Below are 22271 nucleotides of genomic sequence, written 5' to 3'. Positions count from 1 at the left end.
AGAGTGGCATGGATGGAAGTATTTTACAGTGTGCAGTTAACATTCCTCCATGTTGCTCTGGAGGGCTGACACTGTATTCTCTAGGGCAGTTAGCAAACCCACCTTTTCCTCCCAAGGGAGACACTACATCACAGACTGCTATAGAAGAGTTTCTTTTTTTTTTAAATTAATTTATTTATTTATTATGTATTCCGTATTCTGTCTGCATGTATGCCTGCCGGCCAGAAGAGGGCACCAGATCTCATTACAGATGGTTGTGAGCCTCCATGTGTTGCTGGGAACTGAACTCAGGACCTTTGGAAGGGCAGGCAGTGCTCTTAACCGCTGAGCCATCTCTCCAGCCCGTAGAAGCGAGTCTTAAAAGAGGGGAGCCGGCACTTGTAGCAGTGCAGTCACATGAATCATCATCTCCTCACAGTTACGATAAAGATTCTTAGGAGGGGCTGTAACTCATTTCTGGAGTATCTTGCCTAGCGTGTATGGGTGCCTGGGTTCAAGTGCAGCATTCCTGCCCTCTCCCCCTACACACAGGTATGCATCGAAGTCTTTGAGTCAATTCTGAAAATGGATATTTAGTAGAGCTTATTGCTAGTAGGATGAATTATGCTGTTTTTATTTTTGTTTTGTTTTGCTTTGCTTTGTTTCAAACGGGGTCTCATGTATCATGACTGGTATGGAACTTGCTGTGTAGATGAAGCTGGGCTCAAACTGGCCTTGTTGAATACATAATCCATTTAAGTTCTTCTGCCCATAAATTATTTTAATTAAGTTATAAAAATCAATATCTTAAAAATGGTACAAAATTGATGCAGTGTGATCCTTGGAGAAAGATACAACAATGTGTAGTCCTCCCAAAACGTCCCATGTCTTATCATGAGACAGTGATTAGTGAGAGATAAGTGAAAAGATGTGGCAGGGAGAACTGCTTACAAGTTTCCAGTAATTTAAAAACAAGAACTTTTAATATAAGCATCATAAATGATAAAAGGGAATCACGAAGAACTATTTTAGATTTAAAAATTTAAATAATCATGACAACTGAATGTATTTTAAATCCTTGGTGGGATCCTAAATTTAAAATGAATTAGAAAACATCACTGAGGTAAACAGAAATTTGAATTATATACTACTTGAAAATATATGTTGAGCTTGAAATTTTCTAAATGTGATCATTATAATTGGTTATTTAGGAGAAAATCATTATTTGGAAATAAATGCAGCTGTCTCCATATCTCCCTCTTACTGTTGTGACCCAGCCATATCCACCTTTGTACTTGGTCCATGTGCAGGGCTTTTGAGAAGGAGGCACCAACATAAGATACCATTTTGTGTCCTGAAGAGTGACTGATTCAGAAGAGCAAGAAGTATTATCTTCATACTGCTGAGGGTGGTTCTGCTGGAGCTCTCGCTGCTGACAGGACAGTAAAACAATGTGATGACTCTAGAAGGCTGTTGGACAGTTTCTTATAAAGTTATAGATACACCTATGCTGAAACCCTTAATTCAGCTGGGCAGTGTGGCGCACACCTTTAATCCCAGCATGGGCGAGGCAGAGTCAGGTAGATACCTGTGAGTTTGAGGCCAGCCTGGTCTACAGAGCAAGTTCCAGGACAACCAGGGCTACACAGAGAAACCCTGTCTCGAAAAATCAAAAACCAAACCAAACAAAAAAATAAACCAATAATTGTGTTTCTTTTTCCGAGGGAGTGGAAACATTCATCAGAGATTTGTTCAGAATGTTTGTGGTGGCTAGACTCAACAGCAGCTGTAAGCTGGCAGCTACCTAATAGATACCCACTGACTGATAGAGAAGCTGATCTGTCTGCAGAGGTGAACAAATCAGAAGCTATACTAGTTATATGAAACTCTAACCTGTGGCAGTGTGTCAGACCTGGTTTCTTACAGAGGGCTGGAGAGGCATGAGAAAGTTCCCTGGAGTGACAGCATGTTCTATGTATTGATTTGAGTAGTACTTACAAGGTCTGTTTCTTATCAAAACTCCATCTATATGCTTAGTCTGTGGATTTTGTCATATAAAATTTTACCTAAACAAAGAAAAAACTGAGCATTAGACTATTCATGTTTCTCAGGCCTTATGACTCTTTGAGATACAAATATTTTAATAGACTCAGACTATATTTATAAATTGAGTGTGTGCAGAAATGAAATCAATTAAATAAGAAGCATATATGAATTACTTATAAATATTGATACTAGTCTGTCTGTCACACTTTACCCTATTGGTTCACATGAACATTCATATATTCCATTGAAAGAGGTGATTTTTATGATGATAGTGGTTTTATTCTTTCTTATTCCTCAAGACAAAGTCCTTTTTACCTCTCAAAAACTGACATTAGGAGATATGGTGGCGCCTGCCTGTCATCGCAGCGCTTGGGAAGTGGATGCAGGAGGATCAGGAGTTCAGGATCAGCCTTGCTGTGTAATGAGTTCCAGGCCAGCCTAGGCTTTGTGAGACCTGATTTTAAAAATAATAATTAAAACAAATTACTTCATTATTTCATGCTGGGAAAAATAAAAGTGAAACAAGAAGTAGACCTGGTTGCAGTTAAGTTCCCTTTTGAGAGCTCTAGGTATCTCCCGCATTTTGTGTGGGAACCTAGTTCACCTAAGCAGTGTGAATCTTCCAGTCGCTTCATCTATTCCCTGTTGTGTTCTCTGGGAGTGAGGAGGCCCCTGGAAATGCACTGTGGGTTCTGATTCTCTGCCGTCATCAGGCCCAGTTCCACATCACACAGATTCGTGGATCTGTTCACCCCATGTCTCACAACAACCACAGGCGTTTTCTCTAATTTTTGCTTTAGGCCCAGACTCTGACTGTGTGGAAGCAAGCTGACAAACATAATATACCCCGGATCTGTTTTTTAAACAAGATGGACAAAACTGGAGCAAGGTATGTGAAGAGTGCTTCTAGGCTGTTAGGGTTACAAAGCACTAACAAGTCATGGCTTATAGCTTAAGTTTAGAAAAAGCAACTCTAAAGTATAATTCTAAACTAAACTATCTGTCTATCTATCTATCTATCTATCTATCTATCTATCTATCTATCTATCTATCTATGTAGTATATACTTATAAAGTTTATTTTATAAAATCTTAAAGACCAATTTAAAATAATTTCAAACAGCTCATTGTAGTTGAGATTGAGCTCTGCTAAGTGCTGAGCCGCTTAGATTTGTGTCGCACATTCTGTGGAATCCTGGAGGAGTGCAGACTTGCTGTTTGTGTGCATTGTCTGTGGAGCCCTACAGCTCCCGAAGGCTCCTGTGACCTCCTGATTGCTAGAGTTAGAGAAGCAGGTTTGTTTCTTGTAGTTACCTCAGAGAATGGGGTCTTTCCATGTCTTCTGATTTTCCTTAGTTAGTGGGTATTAGGCTCAACAAAACAGAATTGGGAAGGAGAACGTCCTGTATGGGAAGCAGAAGATGTTGATGCTGAGATGTATTGCCCATACATCAAGGCTTATCTAGAGTGGCAAGCCAGAATGGATACATTTTACTGACAACATAGAGAATCAAAAATATACAAAGGAGCTGATGAAATGTGAGCAAGAATGAATCAAAAATGTTTAGGATTGTGGAGGAAATGTAGGAAGACATCTCGGTCAGCGATGAGAGTGTGATAAAAGTTATCCAAGGCCACAGCCATGTGCTTTGTGGTTATGTGACTTCTTTGGCTACTCTGTTTAAAATACCCTTGATTGCTAATGGCACAGCAACCTGAAACATTTGCTAGACTTTGAACCTTTCCTATTTGAAATCTCGGAGAGATGGCTCAGTGGTTAAGAGCACTGACTGCTCTTCCAGAGGACCCGGGTTCAATTCCCAGCACCCACATGGCAGCTCACAACTGTCTGAAGATCCAGTTGCAGGGGATCTGACACCTTCACACCAATGCATATAAAATAAAAAAAAAAGTTAAATCCTATTTGAAATCTCTTGTAGTCCATAGAAGTACTCACTGGCTGACTTAAGTGTCTGTAATGATGAAGAGGGCAATGCCTGGGTTCTAGGCTAGTTCTCAGAGATGCTGGGGCCGGAGTGATGTGCACGTATGTATAACTAGCATATGTACTGTAGGTAGCCACCCTATGTTAGCATAGAAACAAGCATTGTAGCATATGATACTAAAACCTAAGATTAAAACACACAACATTAGTCAGTCTGGCTCTTGGAAGAAAATCAATACTTTATATAGCTATATACAGAAGAAAGAATACTTAATTCAAATGAAATCTTTAACTCCAATTAATTATCTGTGTGTGTAACTTTAATCTTAGTATCACTATTTGGCTATGTGAAGTTTGCAAAAATAGTTCCTTAAACTTCCCCATGTTGAGATAATGGTAAATATTCAATTGCTATTAACATGTTTATTTAAGATACTGCCCTGTGGGAAACTGACATAGTGAACATTATAGTTAAAGGGTTATTTTAGAAAACATTCCTTAACCCAGAAGTTTTTACTGTTTCTAATGGATGGTCTTGCTTTTGACAGTTTTAACTATGCCGTCGAAAGCATCAGGGAGAAGTTAAAGGCAAAGCCTCTGATTCTTCAGGTAATTGGTTAATTGATATAACATTCTGGTATTTCCTCATCAATTTATTGTGGCATGCACACTTTGAAACAAACTCCAACTGTGAGTACAGCTGAAGGTTTTGGTTGTAGTCAGGTAAGATGTCTTGTCACCGGCGAGTTCTGCATTCTTATCCTTTAACAATATGAAGCACGCCCTGACTTACAGCTGCCGATTGGTGAAGCCAGAACTTTCCAAGGAGTGGTGGATGTAGTAAACAAAGAAAAACTTCTCTGGAATTCCAACTCTGGTGATGGAAAAGACTTTGAGAGAAAGCCCCTCTTGAAAACAAGTGATCCAGAATTGCTGAAGGAGACTATTGAAGCAAGGAACTCCTTAATTGAACAAGTAAATACTTTATTTTAAAATTCTGTAAGTGTTCAGTAGCTTTTTGACATATTTATTGTGAAACTTTATATAAAATTACAAATGCAGTGAATGAAGATGGACGCCGATGTGTCTGCCACCCATAAGCAAGTAAAATAGCCGCCTGCTTTCTCTTTACCTGAACATCCTTTTAAGAGTTATTTGTTCATTTATTTTTATGTGTATGAGTGTTTTTCTTGCATGTATTTGTGTTTACCATATGTGTGTGTGTGTGTGTGTGTGTGTGTATACACATACATACACACATATATATACACACACCTAATGCCCAGGGAGGTCAAAAGAGGGCATTGGGATCCTCTGGGATTACAGATGATTGTTGACTGCCATGTGGGTGCTGATATATGAACTTGTTCTCTGCAAGAACAACAAGTACTCTTAACTGCTCAGTCATCTCTGTCATCTATGGTTCTTTTGTGTGTGCTCTCAGAGTTGAACCTAGGACTTGGTAGATAGATGCTAAGGATGTGCTTTGTCTCTGAGCTGTGCTCCCTATACCCCAGCATATTATGGTAATCTGAACATTAGTTTGCATCTTCTCTCCTTATAAGTGGAGTGGTATTGTTTGTATTTTCTTGTTTTATATTTTGGTGGAGGCTGGTCACTGTAAGTACATTTGTGACAGTTTATTTTCAGTGTTTGAGGTGCTCTGATGTGTTATTATAGTAGTCCCAGTACTTCAGAGATTGAGGCAGAAGGATGGATGCGAGTGTAAGGCCAACCCAGGCTACATAGTGAGTTCCTGGCCAATCTGGAATTACAGTGACCTGTCTCCAAGAAACAAAAGACAGAGACACTGTGTTCTGTCTCCTTTGGGACGTGGAAATTTTTCCTGAAATCTCAACAAAAGAATCTCTGCATCAAGGAACCTGCCTATCTTCTACTTTATCAGATGTCAAATTCCTTAGAAAATTAAAGCCACGAGTTTATTATTCTCAGTATGTAGCTCAGGTCTCTCAAAACTTTAATAGAATGTAGCAAGGTTGTTAATGCTGTAATACTTACACTATATCGATAATACCTATGCTGTGCTTCTTGAATCTTACAGTAAAGCATTTGAATCTTTGAGTTTTCACTTCACAATTGAATTGGTCCAAGTAAAGATAAGATTTTTTAAGACAGTCTTGACTGTGTTGCCCAGACTTGCCTACAACATACCATTCTACTGCCTCATACTCGTGAGTGGGGTTGCAAGTGTGCGCTACCATACCTGCTCAAGCCCAGACAGGTGCTGGCAGCATTTTCTAACGTGTGTCTTATATAGGTCGACATACTTAGAGAAATTATTTGCCATTTATATCTTACAGTATTCATTGACTTTATAATGAACATAATAATGACTGGTATTGAGATAGTGGCTCTTGAGGGCCTGGTGTTTGCTGGGTTAAGTGCTGTACGTGCACTCTTAATCTCACATCCATGTTCCATCCCTCCTACAGAGAAGGAGTCGGAGACAGACACTTACAGTGTTTAAAAAGGTTTACAGCTAATGAAGGGCCGAGCTGGGATCTGAACTCAGCTCAGTATCAGATCAGCTCAAATTGCTACCCACTTTGCTACATTGCTTCCTCTTCTTTTCCTTCCTTCCTTCCTTCCTTCCTTCCTTCCTTCCTTCCTTCCTTCCTTCCTTCCTTCCTTCCTTCCTTCCTTCCTTTCTTTCTTTCTTTCCTCTAGTCCTTAGTGGCCTGGAACTTGCCTTGTAGACGAGGCAGCCTTGAATTCACAGATCTGCCTGCTTCAGCCTTCGAAGTACTGGGGTTCAAAGACCTATGCACCATGCCTGGTCTAGACCTGCTTTTCTATATTAATAAGGCATAAAAAGAGCAGGAACAAAATTGTCATTGATCATGAATTGGACACATAATTCGTTCCTTTTTGAGTGTGTGTGTGTGTGTGTGTGTGTGTGTGTGTGTGTGTGCAGTTTTAATACTAAACAGTTGTAGGCATAAAGAAGGATCTTATAATCTAGGTGGGTAACCAAAACACAATTGCACATATTGATTTTTGCTAGGACATGATAGTGTATGATGTACATAAAGAGAAGGAGGTATCAGTGGCTAATAACAGGTGCCAATTAAATGTGTGTATAAATATCTTTGTGTGAATGTATGAATGTGAAGACAATTAGAGAACAAGATCATCTCGAGTGCATTAGCTACCAAATAAAAAAGAACCCCCACAAGTACTGCAGTGGGAATACAGTGACAGGGTTACAATAGAAAGCCATGTAGGAAGGCCTGGATAGATGGCAGTAGTTAAGAGGACTTGTTTTTGCAGACGACCCAGGTCTGAGTCCCAGCACCGACACAGAGGCTAACAACTGTAACTCCAGTTCCAAAGTATCTGACACTTTCTTCTGACCTGTGCAAGCACCAAGCACACATGTGGTGCACATACATGCATGCAGACAAAACACTCGTACTCATAAACATAAATACATCCTTAATAAAGAAAGAAACACCAAATGGAGGCTTCTCCAGACATTCCTTTTGGAATATGTGCATCCAAAGAATTAAAAACAGTGTCTTGAAACCACCCCCATTCCTAGTAGCGTTATTCACAGTAGACAAATGCAGAAACACCTCAACAGTTAACATATTAACATTAACTGATGAGTAGACCAACAAAGTGTAGACTGTTACTTTCCCCTGAAAGGGAGGGGAGTTCTGCCGTCAGGTGCATCAGTGCTCAGTGAAGTGCACGGGCTACAAGTGCTGCGCGCCTACTTTGTGAGGGATCCAGAGACACAAGTGGAATGGCGGCTGCCAGAGGCTCAGGGGCAGGGAGCGGGGGGAGGTGTATAGGCTTTGGGTGTACAAATTGAAACACTTTGGAGATTGCATAATAATAGTACAAATGGGGTTAATACTACTGAGCTATGCCTAAAAATGATTATGATAGCAAACTGCTTTAAAGAGGTTATGATGGTAAAACTTGAACCACAGTTAAATATATCTTTTTTTTTAAGTATTTATTTATTTGTTTGTTTGTTTGTTTGTTTGTTATGTATACAATATCCTTTCTGCGTGTGTGCCTGCAGGCCAGAAGAGGGCACCAGACCTCATTATAGATGGCTATGAGCCACCATGTGGTTGCTGGGAATTGAACTCAGGACCTTTGGAAGAGCAAGCAATGCTCTTAACTGCTGAGCCATCTCTCCAGCCCAGTTAAATTTATCTTAAACTGAGACCGTAAGTGTGAACTAGAATCAGCTTTTTGTGTCTTAGGGCATCTTTGGATAATAATAGCTAATACTGTGGGCCACTTACTGCATGTTCTGAAAGTATGATTAAAAAGTATGGATAGGTCCTCACTACATCCCTAAGAGGAAAGTGACCTGGACCAGCAGGTTGTTCTTCAGTGGCAGGGTCCTGATGGGTGGTGCCACGGCATGAGAAACAGAGAAGATAAAAACTGGGCTTGTGAGGCCTGCACAAATTTTGTCTTATGCTACACAAGTTTACTAAGAAGTACAGCATTTTATATACTGTGAAATATGGGCAACGTCAGCAAAGAACTAAGTCAGACGATGTTGGCAAAGAGAGCACAGGGTACCTCAGACACAGCTGTCTTAGGACTGGGGGAAGAGTTGGGTCCCAAGAAGCTGCAACCTTGCCTCCTGAGGCACTGGCTCTTGCATCAGGCTGGCCTTGCCAAGTCCACTCCAGGACAAGGACACAGAACTGAAGTTTCCTTTGTCCTTCCATCAGGGTCTCTGAGAAAGTTGGGTTGGTGTAGCTTTCCTCTGAGTTACCAAACAGAGCAGTGATGAAACGTGGCTGAAGTCTGCACAGGCTGGTAGTGGGAGGACATCTCTAGGGGTCCAGTTGCAGAAACCGGCCTTAACCTCACGTTCAACTTGCTGCTTTCCAGGCCAGTTAGCCTTGTCTCTGCCATGTTCACTACACTTACAGTTGGTTTTTCTTGTCGAGCGTGAATGTTTTTCTCCTTTGCACTGCCATCCACAATTAAAACTGTTTTAGGATTATGATTTGTTTTTGTTTTTATGAGTGTCTCGCTTTCTAGCCCGTGCTGTCCTGAAAGTCACAGTTCTCCTGCCTCAGCCTTCCCAGTGCTGGGTTTGCAGGTGTGTGCCACTGTGCCCAGCCTGTTTTATTAGCTTGCTGTCAGCTGAAATACCTGTTTCTGTTGGAATTTGTATGAGAAGCACAAACTAGGTAACTGCATTTGTGTTGTTAAGGTGATGCCAACAACCAGCAAGTGAAATGTCTTACTTCAGTCACTATGGTAATCAGATTAGATCTTTCAGTTGGGAATCATGTGAAATCTAATGATGATTATGCATTCATAACAGGTTGACACATGTTATGGACGAAAAGTCCCCTGGCTCATCCTCAAACTGCCAGTCCTTGTTACGAACATCATCCGTTGTGCATTAGACGTTTAAGCAGATAATGTGATTACATCCACCTTTGGCTCTCTGTGACTTCAGGAGATTCACAGTGCTTTCTCAATTCCCACTTTCCTTTTCTTTGGAAAGCAAAAACAAATGAAAAAACAAATTGTGTTTTCAAAAGGTGTAAGGAGTTGTTTGCCCTGTGCACAGCAGGTTATCCTGCTGCCTTGAGCGATCTCTCTGGTGACGTTTGTAAAGTTGCTAGCTAAGGATGACACTAAATGCAAGTTACACAAGTTTGTCTTTCTTCACAGGTTGCAGATTTGGATGATGAATTTGCTGACTTGGTTTTAGGAGAATTTAGTGACAATTTTGATTTGGTACCAGCTGAAAAGGTAATGTGTTATTTAGTCATTTAAACAAAATCTTACTAAGTGAATAAGTTTGGTTTGGTTTTTCTGTCTTTGGGGCGTGTATATGTATGTGTTAACTTTTTACACTATTAAAAAATGATGACTTATGCTAGGTGGTGGCACACACCTTTAACCCCAGCACTGGGGAGGCAGAGGCAGGTGTGCCTCTGTGAATTCAAGGCCAGCCTGGTGTATAGCATGAGTTCTAGGACAGCCAGGGCTACACAGAGAAACCCTGTTTTGACAAACAAACAAATTTTTTAAAAGTGGCTTACAAATAAAAGTCACTGCTCCTATTAGTGCTTAGTGCCAGCAGCATGTGCAGTTTTCTCCATAGAGCCAGGGTCAGTTAACCTTCTCTTACTGGTAGCTCTCTAAGCGGGCCTGAGGTCCTGGTTCTCAGAGGAGGAGAACCAACTCCTGCCCCTTTCCTAGGCCAGCAGAATTTCTAGCTGCCTTCTAAACCTTATGCCCACGGGTAAGTGCAGTTCTCTGTATCTGCAGAAAACGACAGCTGGCCGTGATGCAGAGACCAGCCCCAGAGCATACAACCGTTTTTCAGTATTTTTCAGCATCTGATGTACCTTAAATGTCTCTGTCTTCTGGTGCTTCACAGTATTTTCAGAGACCTCACTGTAAGGCTCATATAGACTTACTCTAGGGAACAAGAGACAACCACCGACATTCCACGTGCTGAGTAGTGATTAAGGTTACAAAACAGTGGAGCCATACAGAGTGGTGGAGGTGTGGGGAAGAGTGCTGGCTTACACGGGCGTTCAGGACAAGCGTCTGACTGGGAGAGTCTCACAGACACGTATACTGTGCACAGATCCATGCTCCTTCTCTATACCTCTAGCTACAGACCGCGATACACAGAGTGACGCTGGCTCGGGCCGCAGTGCCTGTGCTGTGTGGGAGTGCCTTGAAGAACAAGGGTGTGCAGCCCTTGCTGGATGCCGTCACTATGTACTTGCCGTCACCTGAGGAGCGCGAGTATGGCTTTCTGTAAGTATGTGACCAAACACATTAAATCTGTAGGCCTGGGAAAATGAAAGGCCGTGTTTGATAAAAAGTAGCCATTTAAAGTAGCCTTTAAAAAATAGAAAACAGTGGTAAGAATATTTCTGTAAACGATACAGAGCCGTAGTAAGTTTCACTTGAAAACTTTTGCTTTCTTTTAAAACTTGTCATAGTTGGTAGAACTGTGCAGGTGGCTTTTTCCCCAGAGAGTTGATTTTGCCATCTGTGTTGGAGTTTTGGTTTTTTGTTTTGTTTTGTTTTTCTTTAAGGTTACTCATTTAGTAGATTTGTTTATATTCATCTAGATTTCAGGATTTTCTTATGGTAAATATTCTGTGGTTTTGTTTTGTTTTTCAAAAAGATGATTGTTTCTTTCTGCTGTCCAGCTCTGGACTTGCTTAATAGAAATCTAACATCTGAAGTAGTGTTAAGCAGAATAGCGGAGAAATGGGTTTTATGTTAAGAAGAACAGTGATTTTTCACATCTAAATTGAAAGGCATCGTGAGACGTGAGCGTGGGCATGGCTTCATGTAGCCTTGTTCCAGGTGACCCAGTGAAGTGTGACCTAAAAAATAAAGTGAGTTCATCTTTGTTAAGCATAAGGACCGGTGCTGGCATGTAGAAAATTTCCTCATTTGAACCACTAAAGTTAAAGGCAGAAATCTAACGAGGAATGTTGTTAGAAGTGCTTAACTTACTCTGCGTCATAGACTTCCTTGAGACTGGTGAACATACCATTTATCTTTTTTTCAGAAAAATGCACCTATGCACAAAAATTGTCACCTTCAGGAAAATTCAAAGCTTTACATTTCTTTAAGAATACGATCTCTGTGAACAAGCTCCAGTTTCCACTGTAGACTGGTGGTGTTATCAGCTATACATGAGGTGAAGTGAGAGCCCAACAGCAACAATAGAAAGAACATTCATTTATCCTTTAGACTCCTTGGATTTATGACCTTTGAGGGTACGCTTTTTAAGGAGAGAGTTTGTGCAATGAAGATGTTTGCAAATATGGCAGTACTTGAAAGAAAACCTATTATTTTTCCTTTTAGTTTTGAAGATTTATTGGTAAGCTCTCCATGAAGTATTTTAGTCAGTGATGGAAGAGAGGGCTGTAGTGACATTACTTCCTGGGTCTGGATAACTTTACTAAAGATACATGTGATCTTTGGAGAACCCTGGTGATCTGTGCAGAGCTGGGCCTTCTCTAATGCCTCCCCTGTCTTGCAGGCAGTGGTATAAGGGTGACTTGTGTGCACTGGCATTTAAAGTACTGCACGACAAGCAGCGAGGACCCCTGGTTTTCCTGCGCATTTACTCGGGCACACTGAAGCCCCAGCTGGCCATCCATAACGTCAACAGAAACTGCACGTAAGGGGAAGATTTGGGCTTTTTCCTAAAACTGCACTCATTTATTTCAAAGTACTTTACTGTTATAAATTATGTTTTTTTATAGGGAGAGAATGAGTCGTCTGCTTTTGCCATTTGCTGACCAGCATGTAGAGATCCCTTCCTTGACTGCTGGTAACATTGCTTTGACAGTTGGTCTCAAACAAGTGAGTGACCACATGGGTTCCATAGCAAATCATGTAAATGTGATTTATAAAGTTTATATTAGCAAAAATTTTACAAATCATCTGAATGTCATTATATGAAATATGATGGCATAGTCATCAATATGGCTGAATGCCATACATTAGTTAGAAAGAAAAACAGATTAAGAGAAACCCCCAGACAGAATGAGTTATAGTCAAATAAAGTTCAACGCCAAGTAGTCTACTACTTGTTGAAATGTGTATGTTAAGTTTACTTAAAATACTGTTTTATTTGCATGGAATTTTCACCTATTTGTGTGTTTGTGGGGTGGGGGGGTATGGGAAGGATCTCTCTTTCTCTGTCACTGAGTTGCCCAGGCTTGCCTTGAGCTTGCTGTTCATCCCTGGCTGGTCTCAAACTCTCTACTGCTATGCTTGGTGAGTGTTTGCCTGGTTGACCATGACAGAAAGTTTGATCTAACCGTACAACTGATGAGCTAATGATGAAGACATTTTGCTGTCAAGCGCTCTTTAAGGGCCAGAGCTTGGGTGTCTTGTTCTTGGTTGGTTCTCAGTCTGCAGTGGACTTGAGTGCTTGCACACAATGGACACCTCCTAGACATTTACAGAGCGAATGGAAGGACACACTTAGAGCCACATCTGGTTTGGGTGGGTTAAAACTTTCTTTTAATTCAGATTAGTCAAATGTATTTTTCTATTAAACTTGGGCACATCTCATATTGGGATAAAAATTGTTACTTTAACCTTTTTAACTCTCCATAAGTAACTGCAGTTTTCAGCAATGTTTAGGAGAAAACTTCCATGGTCTGAATTTTATACCTGGGATATTTTGGAGAAAAGAGTTTCTCTGTGTAGCCTTGGCTGTCCTGGAACTTTCTCCGTAGACCAAGCTGGCCTCAAACTCAGATATCTGCCTTCCCTTGCCTCCTGAATGCTGGGACTAAAGGGTGTGCTGCCATGCCTGACTGAACCCGGCTCTATTATTGTTGTCTTCTCTGTCTTCCTGAAGGCAGGACTTGCTCCTGGTGCATATTTGAAGGAGCACTGTAAACATTTGGAGAGTTGTCTACAGCACAGCCTTAACACGAGCAGAGCATGAAACAGTTTACGTGCAGTCCATAGTACTCATGGGCGTATCTTATGTTTATGTAAAATACTGCTCTATCCCCATGGAACTTCTTCTTAGTGTCTCTCTGTGTGTTCTGTTTAATTGGATATTCGAGGTAATAGAGAATTTTTTTTTTTTTTTGTAAAACAGTAAGAAATTCCTTTTTTTTTTCTTCTAGTTTTTCAAAATAGGGTTTCTCTGTAGTAGCTGGCCTTGAATGCCTTGTCTCTGCCTCCTGAGTGCTGAGATTAAAGGCGTGCACCACCACTGCCTGGCAGTAAGAAATTCTTAACTGGTGTTAAAAACATGACGAGTTTTTAGTGAACCTGCCTTGCCATGATGGGAAATTGAGGCAGATGAATACATTTTTTGCTAGTAAACTTTGGTTTGGTGTGTATTATATATATGTTTCATTATTTGTTAGAATTTATTTAAAAATAAACCCCTTTTCCCCAAATTGCTTTTTTTAAAGATTTATTTATTTATTATGTATATATTATGTATTATATTGTTCTGCCTGCGTGTATGCCTGCAGGCCAGAAGAGGGCATCAGATCTCATTATAGATGGCTGTGAGCTATCATGTAGTTACTGGGAATTGAACTGAGGTCTTCTGGAAGAGCAGCCAGTGCTCCTAACCTCTGAGCCACCTCTCCAGCCCTTTTAGAACTTATGACAATGACATTTTAGGTAGGGTTATTAAACAAGGTAAATGAGCTTTGTTTATGTAGAGTTGTAAGATCTGTGAATTTATTTCCTTCAGTTGAATGAGAAGAATTCAACTTTTAACATTCTGTCTAGTGGTTTTGGGTGGAAGAGTGCTAGCCAGGAAGCTGTCCCATTTGCTTGCAGACTGCCACTGGAGACACCATAGTCTCTTCCAAGTCCAGCGCCTTAGCTGCAGCCCGTCGAGCAGGAAGGGGAGAAAAGAAGCCTGGGAAAAACAATGAAGCAGAGAGTCTGCTGTTGGCGGGGGTGGAGATCCCAGAACCTGTTTTCTTCTGCACCATAGAACCCCCATCAGTGGCTAAGCAACCAGGTACAGTCTTTGTGTCTCAGTTCATTGGTGTCTGTAGTGTATGGGAAGTGGTCACAGTGAGTCCTCAGGAGACTTCCTACATGATAGAGTTTCCTGCATGACAGAGTTAGATTTTACTTGCCTTTACTGTTCAGCATTTCTTGTGGTCTGGTCTGTGCTTTACTTAAATCGCTTTGACTTTTACAAACGCCATATATATCTTAGCCATTTTTCTACTTTCATATACTTCTCATTCTTATTCTTGTAATGCTTTTGTTGGTTGGTTGGTTGGTTGGTTGTTGTATTGGTTTTTTTGTTTGTTTGTTTTATTTTTGGCTTACAGGGTATCTTTGTATAGCACTGGCTGTCCTGGAACTCGTCCTGTAGACCATGATGGCCTCAAACACAGAGGTCCACCTGCTTCTGCCTCCCAAGCTTTGAGATTAAAGGCTTGTACTACCACCACCCGGCCTTGTAAAGCTTTTTTATAGGATTCTAAGTAATTGACCCTACCTTGCCCTGCCCTCCTAGTGTGTTAGATTAATTAGGACATGAATTTTAACTAATTCACTTTTTTGCATCTAAAGTATGAACCAGTTCTTACTTCCTGAAGATGGTGTGCCATTTTGTGTTGTGTATTCTCTTCTTTGACATAGTCTTGCTTATACTGTAATGGTTTTCCCTGAACTTGTCTGTCTTTAAAACGCTGTAGGTCTCATCTCAAACATCAATGCTTTATGAGGCTCTCAATGAATACTCAGTTATGAAGACTACCTAAAGACAAGCTTTATAGTTTTCTTTACTCCCTTTAAAGATGACGTGGACTCACAGATTATGGGAGAGGAAGAGCAGTCTTTATTTCCTCTCTGTATCTCCTATGATGTAATGGGAAAGGAAACCTCTAACTGGGTGGGGTTGCAGTTCTTCATCTACTTAGCTAGAGTGCACATGAAAGAAATCAGAGTGCAGATGTAAGAGCCTGAGTAATGAAAGAAACCGTGTCTTTTCTTGTCCGGTTGCTGAAGGAACAGTATCTTATGTAAGGCAGATGTAGAGGGGCTGGAGCAGCGGCTCAGTGAGTAAGAGCACTTGCTCTATCAGAGGTCCTGAGTTCAGTTCCCAGCACACACAGCTACTCGCAACTGCCAGTAACTCAGGTTCCAAGGATCTGATGCTCTCTTTCGTTTCCTCAGTAACAACCAGTCATTGCTACATATTTACATGCAGGCACTCATCCGTAAAACATTTAGAAGAAAGAAAAAGATACAGAAAATCCAGAATCTGAAATGCATGGGAAATTTGAACATTTCTCATCTCAAGCATTTCAGATAAGGGATATTCATCCATTATTATTATTATTTTAACATGAAGTAATAGAAAAAGCATTAATGAGTCAAGAGATGACTCAGTGGTTAACAGCACCCCCTGTTCTTGCAGAGGACTGGTTTGGGTTCCCAGAATCCAGTGCTGGATCATGGTGACCAGCAACCATCTGTCACTCAATTTCCAGAGAATCTGACACCTTCCTTTGGCCTCCAAGGACATCAGCATGCAAATGGTGCATAGACATACAAGAAGTCAGAGTACTCTTACACATAAATCTTTTTAAAGTACTATTTTTTTATGTGAAGTCTTTGAAATATGGTATGCATTTTACATTTATAGTACCTATTAATTCAGAGCAGTAATACTTAAAATGCCCAATGGCTACTGTTGGGCAGCGCAGCTCTAGAAGGCCTGGTTTATATACCTATGAACAATTTGAATGAATATAATGATAAAGGTTAGCTTTTTAATCTGTGGTTCAGCTCTTTCCTACGGCTGCACTTTTCAGTCCATGGAACTTTTATAAAGAAGGCAAGCATATTCATCAGTAAAGTCTGTCGTTGTCTGACTCCACATAGCACACAGTGATTCTTCTCAGAGTCACCTGTAGTTGAGAATTCACCAGAGGGATCAGATGTCATTTTATCTTCCCTTTGCTGGCTCGTCATTGTAGCCAGTGTTTATGAAGGCCTGTTGGCTTTTTGTCGGCTCCTAGGTTTGTCTTTATGAAGCAGAGCCAGTTGACATTACTGGCCTTTTAATGTCCTTCAGGCTTCCCAGTATAAAGGCAGACTTCCCAGCATGGCTTGTAAGACACCTTCCTTCTCATCTACTGCTGCTCTTCACTGGCTGATGTCTGGCCGCCAGCCTGCTTGCTGCTGTACCTCTCACTGTGGAGATGTGTGCACGTACTCACTCTTAAGCGCCTCTCATTGGAATTATCTTACCTTGTGTTAGTCTCTGCGTTTATGACTCTTTGAAATTTTCTTTTTTTTATCAATGTACCTGATTGTTAGTCTATGCTCCCCACTTCAGACTCATAGTTTATTTACATAGAAATGAAGTGACGATAATGATAGGTATTGTTTAACCACTCAGATTTGGATCATGCCTTGGACCGCCTTCAGCGTGAAGATCCCAGTTTGAAAGTGAGGATTGATCCTGACTCTGGACAAGTACGTATTTATTACCCAGCCCTAGAAGGGAGAGATGGAAGACATTCATATGACCTTGACTAGTCTACACTCTGATTCATAATTTAAGTTTCCCTTTATGATGTTGTCATGCTAAATAAAGACTCTCTTCAATTCCCTAAAATAATTACATTTCACATGTACAGATCACTCCCCATCACTTTTGACTTTCCAAAATACAGGCTTTTGTGAAGTTTTAAAATAAGGTTCAACTCTTGTGTCTTTTACACTGATGCTTATAGAAGCAGCATAGTAGAGGGAGGTCAGAAACCATAGAGGCCTATTTCTCTGTTATATCCATGCTCAAACTAGCCTAGCGCTTGTCACTCCCTCCAGCGTTTAAGAAATATCCATGTAGTTGGGAGGTTTTAGGGGAAGCTATTTACCTCATTCTCAAGGCGTCATCTTCAGCATAGTTTCAAACAGTTGTCTGCTTTTTCACTAAGAAAGGGGTTTTAGCTGAGTGTAGTGGCACACGCCTTAATCCTAGCACTTGAGAGGCAGAGGCAAGTGGATCTCTGAGTTCTAGGACAGTCTGGTCTACAAAGTGAGTTCCATGAGAGCCAGCACTATTTAATGAGACCTAGGCTGAAAAATATCGCCACACAGTCCACCCTCAACTTGCACCACCCAAAGAAGAAAGAAAAGTGATTTAGCCTGGTCTTGGGTGGTTCATGTCTGGTTCCAATACTTGAGAGGCTGAGGTAATAGGATTGCTACAAGTTTAAGGTGAATCTAGACTGCACACAAGTAAAAACCTGTCAAAAAGCAAACCAGGGCTGGAGAGGTGGCTTAGAGTACTTGCTGCTCTTCCAGAGGACCTGGGTTCAATTCTCAGCACCCACATGGTGATTTACCGCCATCTGTAACTCCAGGTCCAGGGTATCCAGTGCTCTATTCTGGCTCAGTGGGCATCAGCCATACCAGCAGGGCACACACATACATGCAGGCAAAATACCCATACATATAAAATATTAAAAACTAGAGCCAAGAAGATGCCTTAGTGAGTAAAAGCACTGGCTGCCCAGGCCTCCAAATATGTTGTCCTCTGACCCCTGCACAAGCTTCTCCTCTACTTTATACACAAACATACCACATATACAGTAATAAATAAACAATAAACAAGCTGCACACAAAGAAAGAAGATACAAAGCACAGTCCAGATATTGATTGTACTCCTGTTGCATTGGCCAGAATTCTATATAGGGGTTAAATAACTTGATGCCATTTACTCACCCAACTGGTAACCAAACTGTTGTGAAAAGAGACTACATTGATCTATTATCCTAGCCAGGAAAGTCAGTAATATTTTTATATAGGAGCCCAAAAAAATTTTCAAAAGAAATTTAGTTGTAATTAATGGAAAATTACTTAAATATGTGAACATCATGACTTTTTATAATATTTTTGAAATTCTTTCTCTGTATATAGTATTTTGTCTTCTCTTTTTTCCCTTTTATAAACAGACAGTCCTGTGTGGTATGGGGGAGTTACATATTGAGATTATTCATGACCGAATCAAGAGGGAATATGGCCTAGAGACCTATCTAGGGCCTCTGCAGGTGGCATACCGGGAAACCATCTTAAACTCAGTTCGTGCCACAGGTAAAAAATAAAACATTTTGGACATTCTGAGTTTGTCAGTGTTTAGTTGTATAAATGGGCAGGGGTCACAGTTTCTAGTGTCTCCCACAGTTTTACTGTGTCAGGTGTTAAAAATTTTTGTGACAGACACAGAAGGCCTAGAGCATTACTGTGCGCTCATCAGACAGGGCGTCTTCCAGTGGCTGTGGGACAGGATACGCTGGTGAAGCAGACGGCGTGCTTACTTTACTCACTGCTGCAATGGCAGAAGAATTTGAAGTCAATGAATTATATTTATTTTATAAAAATGAGTAGCATTCTAGAGAAAGTGCAGGTTTCATGTTTCCTTCCTGAATGTAAGTGCCCAGCTTTTCTGTATTTGGTTCTTTTAAGCGAAATAACAATGAGCACTTCTACCCCAAAGTGAACCATGCGTGGACAGGGTGTGAAGCATGCAGACCAGAAATGCTCAAGATAACCAAGTGCCCTTAAGCACACCCAAAATTTGTTGAGTCCAGGCGGCCACATATCACTGGAACTTAAACAGTTATGCATGGATGCAGTGACATGGGGCTGTTTCTGGACTGCACATCTGCAGCAGTAAAACCAAGATAAACATGAATGATACCCTTTTAAATTCACGCCCGAGCTGGTTAGCACAAAACTCTGGAGTTCAAAAGGAAGAGGGAAGTCAGTGCACACTGCAGCCATCAGCTGTCCTCTGTGCCCCAGCATGGAGGCCACTTCCTCACAGAGCTGCCGTGGGGGAGTCTTCTCCTTAGAAGCTGAGGCAGTGGCATTGAGACACGAATCCAGATTCGTGATTGTAAGCTTCTGATACAGAGTTTTAAGCCTAAATTTACAGAACCTGTTAGGTAGCATCTTGAAGAAGCTGAAGGAAGCAGAAAGTCTCCAGAGAGTTTTATTTCAACCCAGGCCTTGAGGGTATCTCACAGTCAGGTACTATACAAAAAAGAAAACAGTTGCTTTTAAAAAGGGAAAAAAGTCCCAGGATTATAAGAACCAGTTTGCCAGCTTGAAAACTTCGTTCTCTGTCAAACAGAGTCGTTAAACCCAAGAGACGATGCAGACAGTGATGCACTCCTCTGTGGAGTGGTGGGAACTCACGAGTGCGTGAGACGTAATAGCAGGAGGAAGGGGCAGGTCCTGTTCAGAGTGGAGTGTGAAGTCTCCTGAGAGAGGTGGAGGCCATGGCAGGTTGGGAACACAGCCTGGTAGAAAGGGAGGTGCAGAAGTAATAACCAGATGTGCACAGGGTACATGCAGATGAGGACACTGAAGACAGTCGTGGGAACGGTACCGTAGGTACTGGCAATTTCTGTTTCTTTAGAAATCCTGGTTTCATGTTGTTCATCTTATTTTTTAGTTTATGTATACTTTCTTGGATGTTTCATAGTAGCGAGCTCAAAAGGAATTATGAAGGCTCCGTTTTTAGTTTTGAGTGTAGGATTTGAGTGGCTGCATTACATTGCTGCTCACGGGAAGGTGCCATTTTGTGTCAGTAGAGCTGTAAGAATGTGGACATAGAGCAAGGCCTCTGGGTTCAGTCCCCAGCACTTACAAAGAAATTAGAGCCTGACATTGTGGTGCACGCCTTTAATCCCAGCACTTAGGGAGTCAGAGATAGGTTGATCTCTGTAAGTTCAATGCCAGCCTGGTCTACTGGTGAGTTCCAGGAAAGTCAGAGATACACAGTGAGACTCTGTCTCAAAAAAAAAAAAAAAGGTAAAAAAAAAAACAAAACCAAGGAAAACTGTTTACCTATATTTCAAGAAAGTTTTTTGGGAAAGAAACATTAAATGTTGCTGAAAGGATATATGAAATTTAACAGTTTGGAAATTTGCAAAGGAACGCACTTTATAGTTTTCATTAGCCGCTTTATATACTCTCTAGATGTTTTATAATCTGAGTGTTACCTTTTTTTCAAGCTCTGGTCATCTATTCCACTCATTTGATACTGTGTGTGTGTGTGTGTGTGTGTGTGTGTGTGTGTGTGTGTGTGTGTGTGTGCGCGCGCGCGCGCATGATTTTTCAAGACAGGGTTTCTCTGCATAACAGCCCTAGCTATCCTGGAAGTTACTTTGCAGATCAAGCTGGCCCGGTCTGCCTCCTGAATGCTGGGATTAAAGGTGTGGGCCATTTATTTGATAATCTTAAAGACTATTTTTTGAGTAGACTCAGACTTTTGAAGCAGGCAATTTCAGTGAAGGCAGCCTCTACCCTTTAGCAGTCTGTTCCTGGCATTTTGCTTTGGTTTCCTTTATTTCTTGGCCAAAAGCTGAGCATTGTCTGGAGTCACCCCCTTATTTTTCATGCATTTCAATGTGTTTGTTTTCAGATACCCTAGACAGGACTTTAGGCGACAAGCGGCATTTTGTGAGAGCAGAACTGGAAGCCCGGCCAGGGGAAGCACCGTCCAGCAGGGCTGTGATTGAGTATGCTGACTGTGTCAGTGAAGACCTAGTGCAGGCCTCCCAAGAGGCCATTGAAAATGCAGTCCACAGTGCATGCCTCCAGGGTAAGGGAAGCAAATAATATCACAGTCTCCCCCTTGAGGACTTAATCCCTTTTTTCATCTGTATTTTGAGCCAGTTTCTTGTACACAGCAGCATGTATTCTGCCTTGGTGTTACACTGCTAGTCTCCTAATTAGTCCATGTTTTACAGATACTTCATGTTCTGTCTGTATTCTTTGTACTTGAGTTGTATTTTTGTTGCATTATTCTTTGTGACTATATATTATTCTGCTTTATTTTCCCCCTTACTCAGGACCTTTACTTGGATCCCCAGTTCAAGATGTGGCAATAACGTTACACTCATTGATGATTCACCCCGGCACCTCCACAACTATGGTTAATGCCTGTGTCTCAAGATGTGTCCAGAAGGTAGGGAGCAGTGTAAGGGAGGGCACTGAGTGGGCACCACAGACTCCACAGGCGGCTGTGCTGGCAGAGCTTATAGTGGAAAGGAGACCTGACTCCTAGAGCATGTGCTACACACGAATAAATGTAACTTTAAAAATTTTAAACTGGTTCTTGAGGTACAGAGCCCAGTCTCATTTTTGCCTTAATTTTATGTCTTCCCACATAATTATCTTGAAAACATTTTCAGCTTCCTTTTGTGGCCTCCAAAGTCTAAGATTGTAAACTGTGTGTTACACAAGGGTTTGTTTATAGAGAATGTTTCTGCCATCTTGACTGTTGACGTTGTTGTCCTCCAGCATGTGACCACTAGTATGTATAATCAAGTATTAAAGACCTTGGTTTCTTAGCATGTGACCACTAGTATGTATAATCAAGTATTAAAGACCTTGGTTTCTTAGAAAACACTATCTCTGCAGTGTTAAAGCAACTGAGGTCACCAGAGCCCTAGGCTCAAGAATATTGGAAATAGTTCAGTTTTTCAGCTTTTATGTAACTTCCTTTTACTTGAATAGAAATTTATTCAACTTATGAACTCCCTTCAGGCCCTGAAGAAAGCTGAGAAGCAGGTGCTGGAGCCGCTGATGAGTCTTGAGGTCACAGTGACTGGAGATTACCTCAGCCCCGTCCTGGCAGACTTGGCCCAAAGAAGAGGGAATATTCAGGAAATTCAAACTCGCCAGGACAGCAAAGTTGTTATAGGATTTGTTCCTTTGGCAGAAATGATGGTAAGTTCTTTGCATTTGAACTGTACATATTGTTTAGTATACGA

At 41.1% G+C, this 22271-nt stretch overlaps 1 protein-coding gene across 10 annotated transcripts in view; it reads left to right on the top strand.

Annotated features, from left to right (window-relative positions):
- Gfm2 (GTP dependent ribosome recycling factor mitochondrial 2) overlaps positions 1 to 22271 on the top strand; it is a 40714-nt gene that overhangs the window by 11710 nt on the left and 6733 nt on the right. For all 10 annotated transcript variants that reach the window (XR_007593844.1, XR_007593843.1, XM_050153795.1 and 7 more), the window contains 13 exons: positions 2826 to 2914; positions 4518 to 4578; positions 4765 to 4944; positions 9655 to 9735; positions 10610 to 10758; positions 12005 to 12145; positions 12231 to 12330; positions 14290 to 14476; positions 16880 to 16956; positions 18441 to 18579; positions 20918 to 21097; positions 21348 to 21463; positions 22045 to 22227. Coding sequence is in view for 8 of the 10 variants with exons in the window: in XM_050153795.1 (XP_050009752.1) it covers positions 2826 to 2914; positions 4518 to 4578; positions 4765 to 4944; positions 9655 to 9735; positions 10610 to 10758; positions 12005 to 12145; positions 12231 to 12330; positions 14290 to 14476; positions 16880 to 16956; positions 18441 to 18579; positions 20918 to 21097; positions 21348 to 21463; positions 22045 to 22227 (1683 nt within the window). In the remaining 2 variants the exon portion in view is untranslated. The remainder of the gene's footprint in view (positions 1 to 2825; positions 2915 to 4517; positions 4579 to 4764; positions 4945 to 9654; positions 9736 to 10609; positions 10759 to 12004; positions 12146 to 12230; positions 12331 to 14289; positions 14477 to 16879; positions 16957 to 18440; positions 18580 to 20917; positions 21098 to 21347; positions 21464 to 22044; positions 22228 to 22271) is intronic.

The sequence above is a fragment of the Alexandromys fortis genome, unplaced genomic scaffold, assembly GCF_014885135.2.
Source record: "Alexandromys fortis isolate MF-2015 unplaced genomic scaffold, M_Fortis_MF-2015_v1.1 scaffold_79, whole genome shotgun sequence".
In the NCBI taxonomy this organism is placed as follows: domain Eukaryota; kingdom Metazoa; phylum Chordata; class Mammalia; order Rodentia; family Cricetidae; genus Alexandromys; species Alexandromys fortis.
Note: the sequence above shows the minus strand (reverse complement) of the source record. Positions and strands in the feature narration are given on the sequence as shown.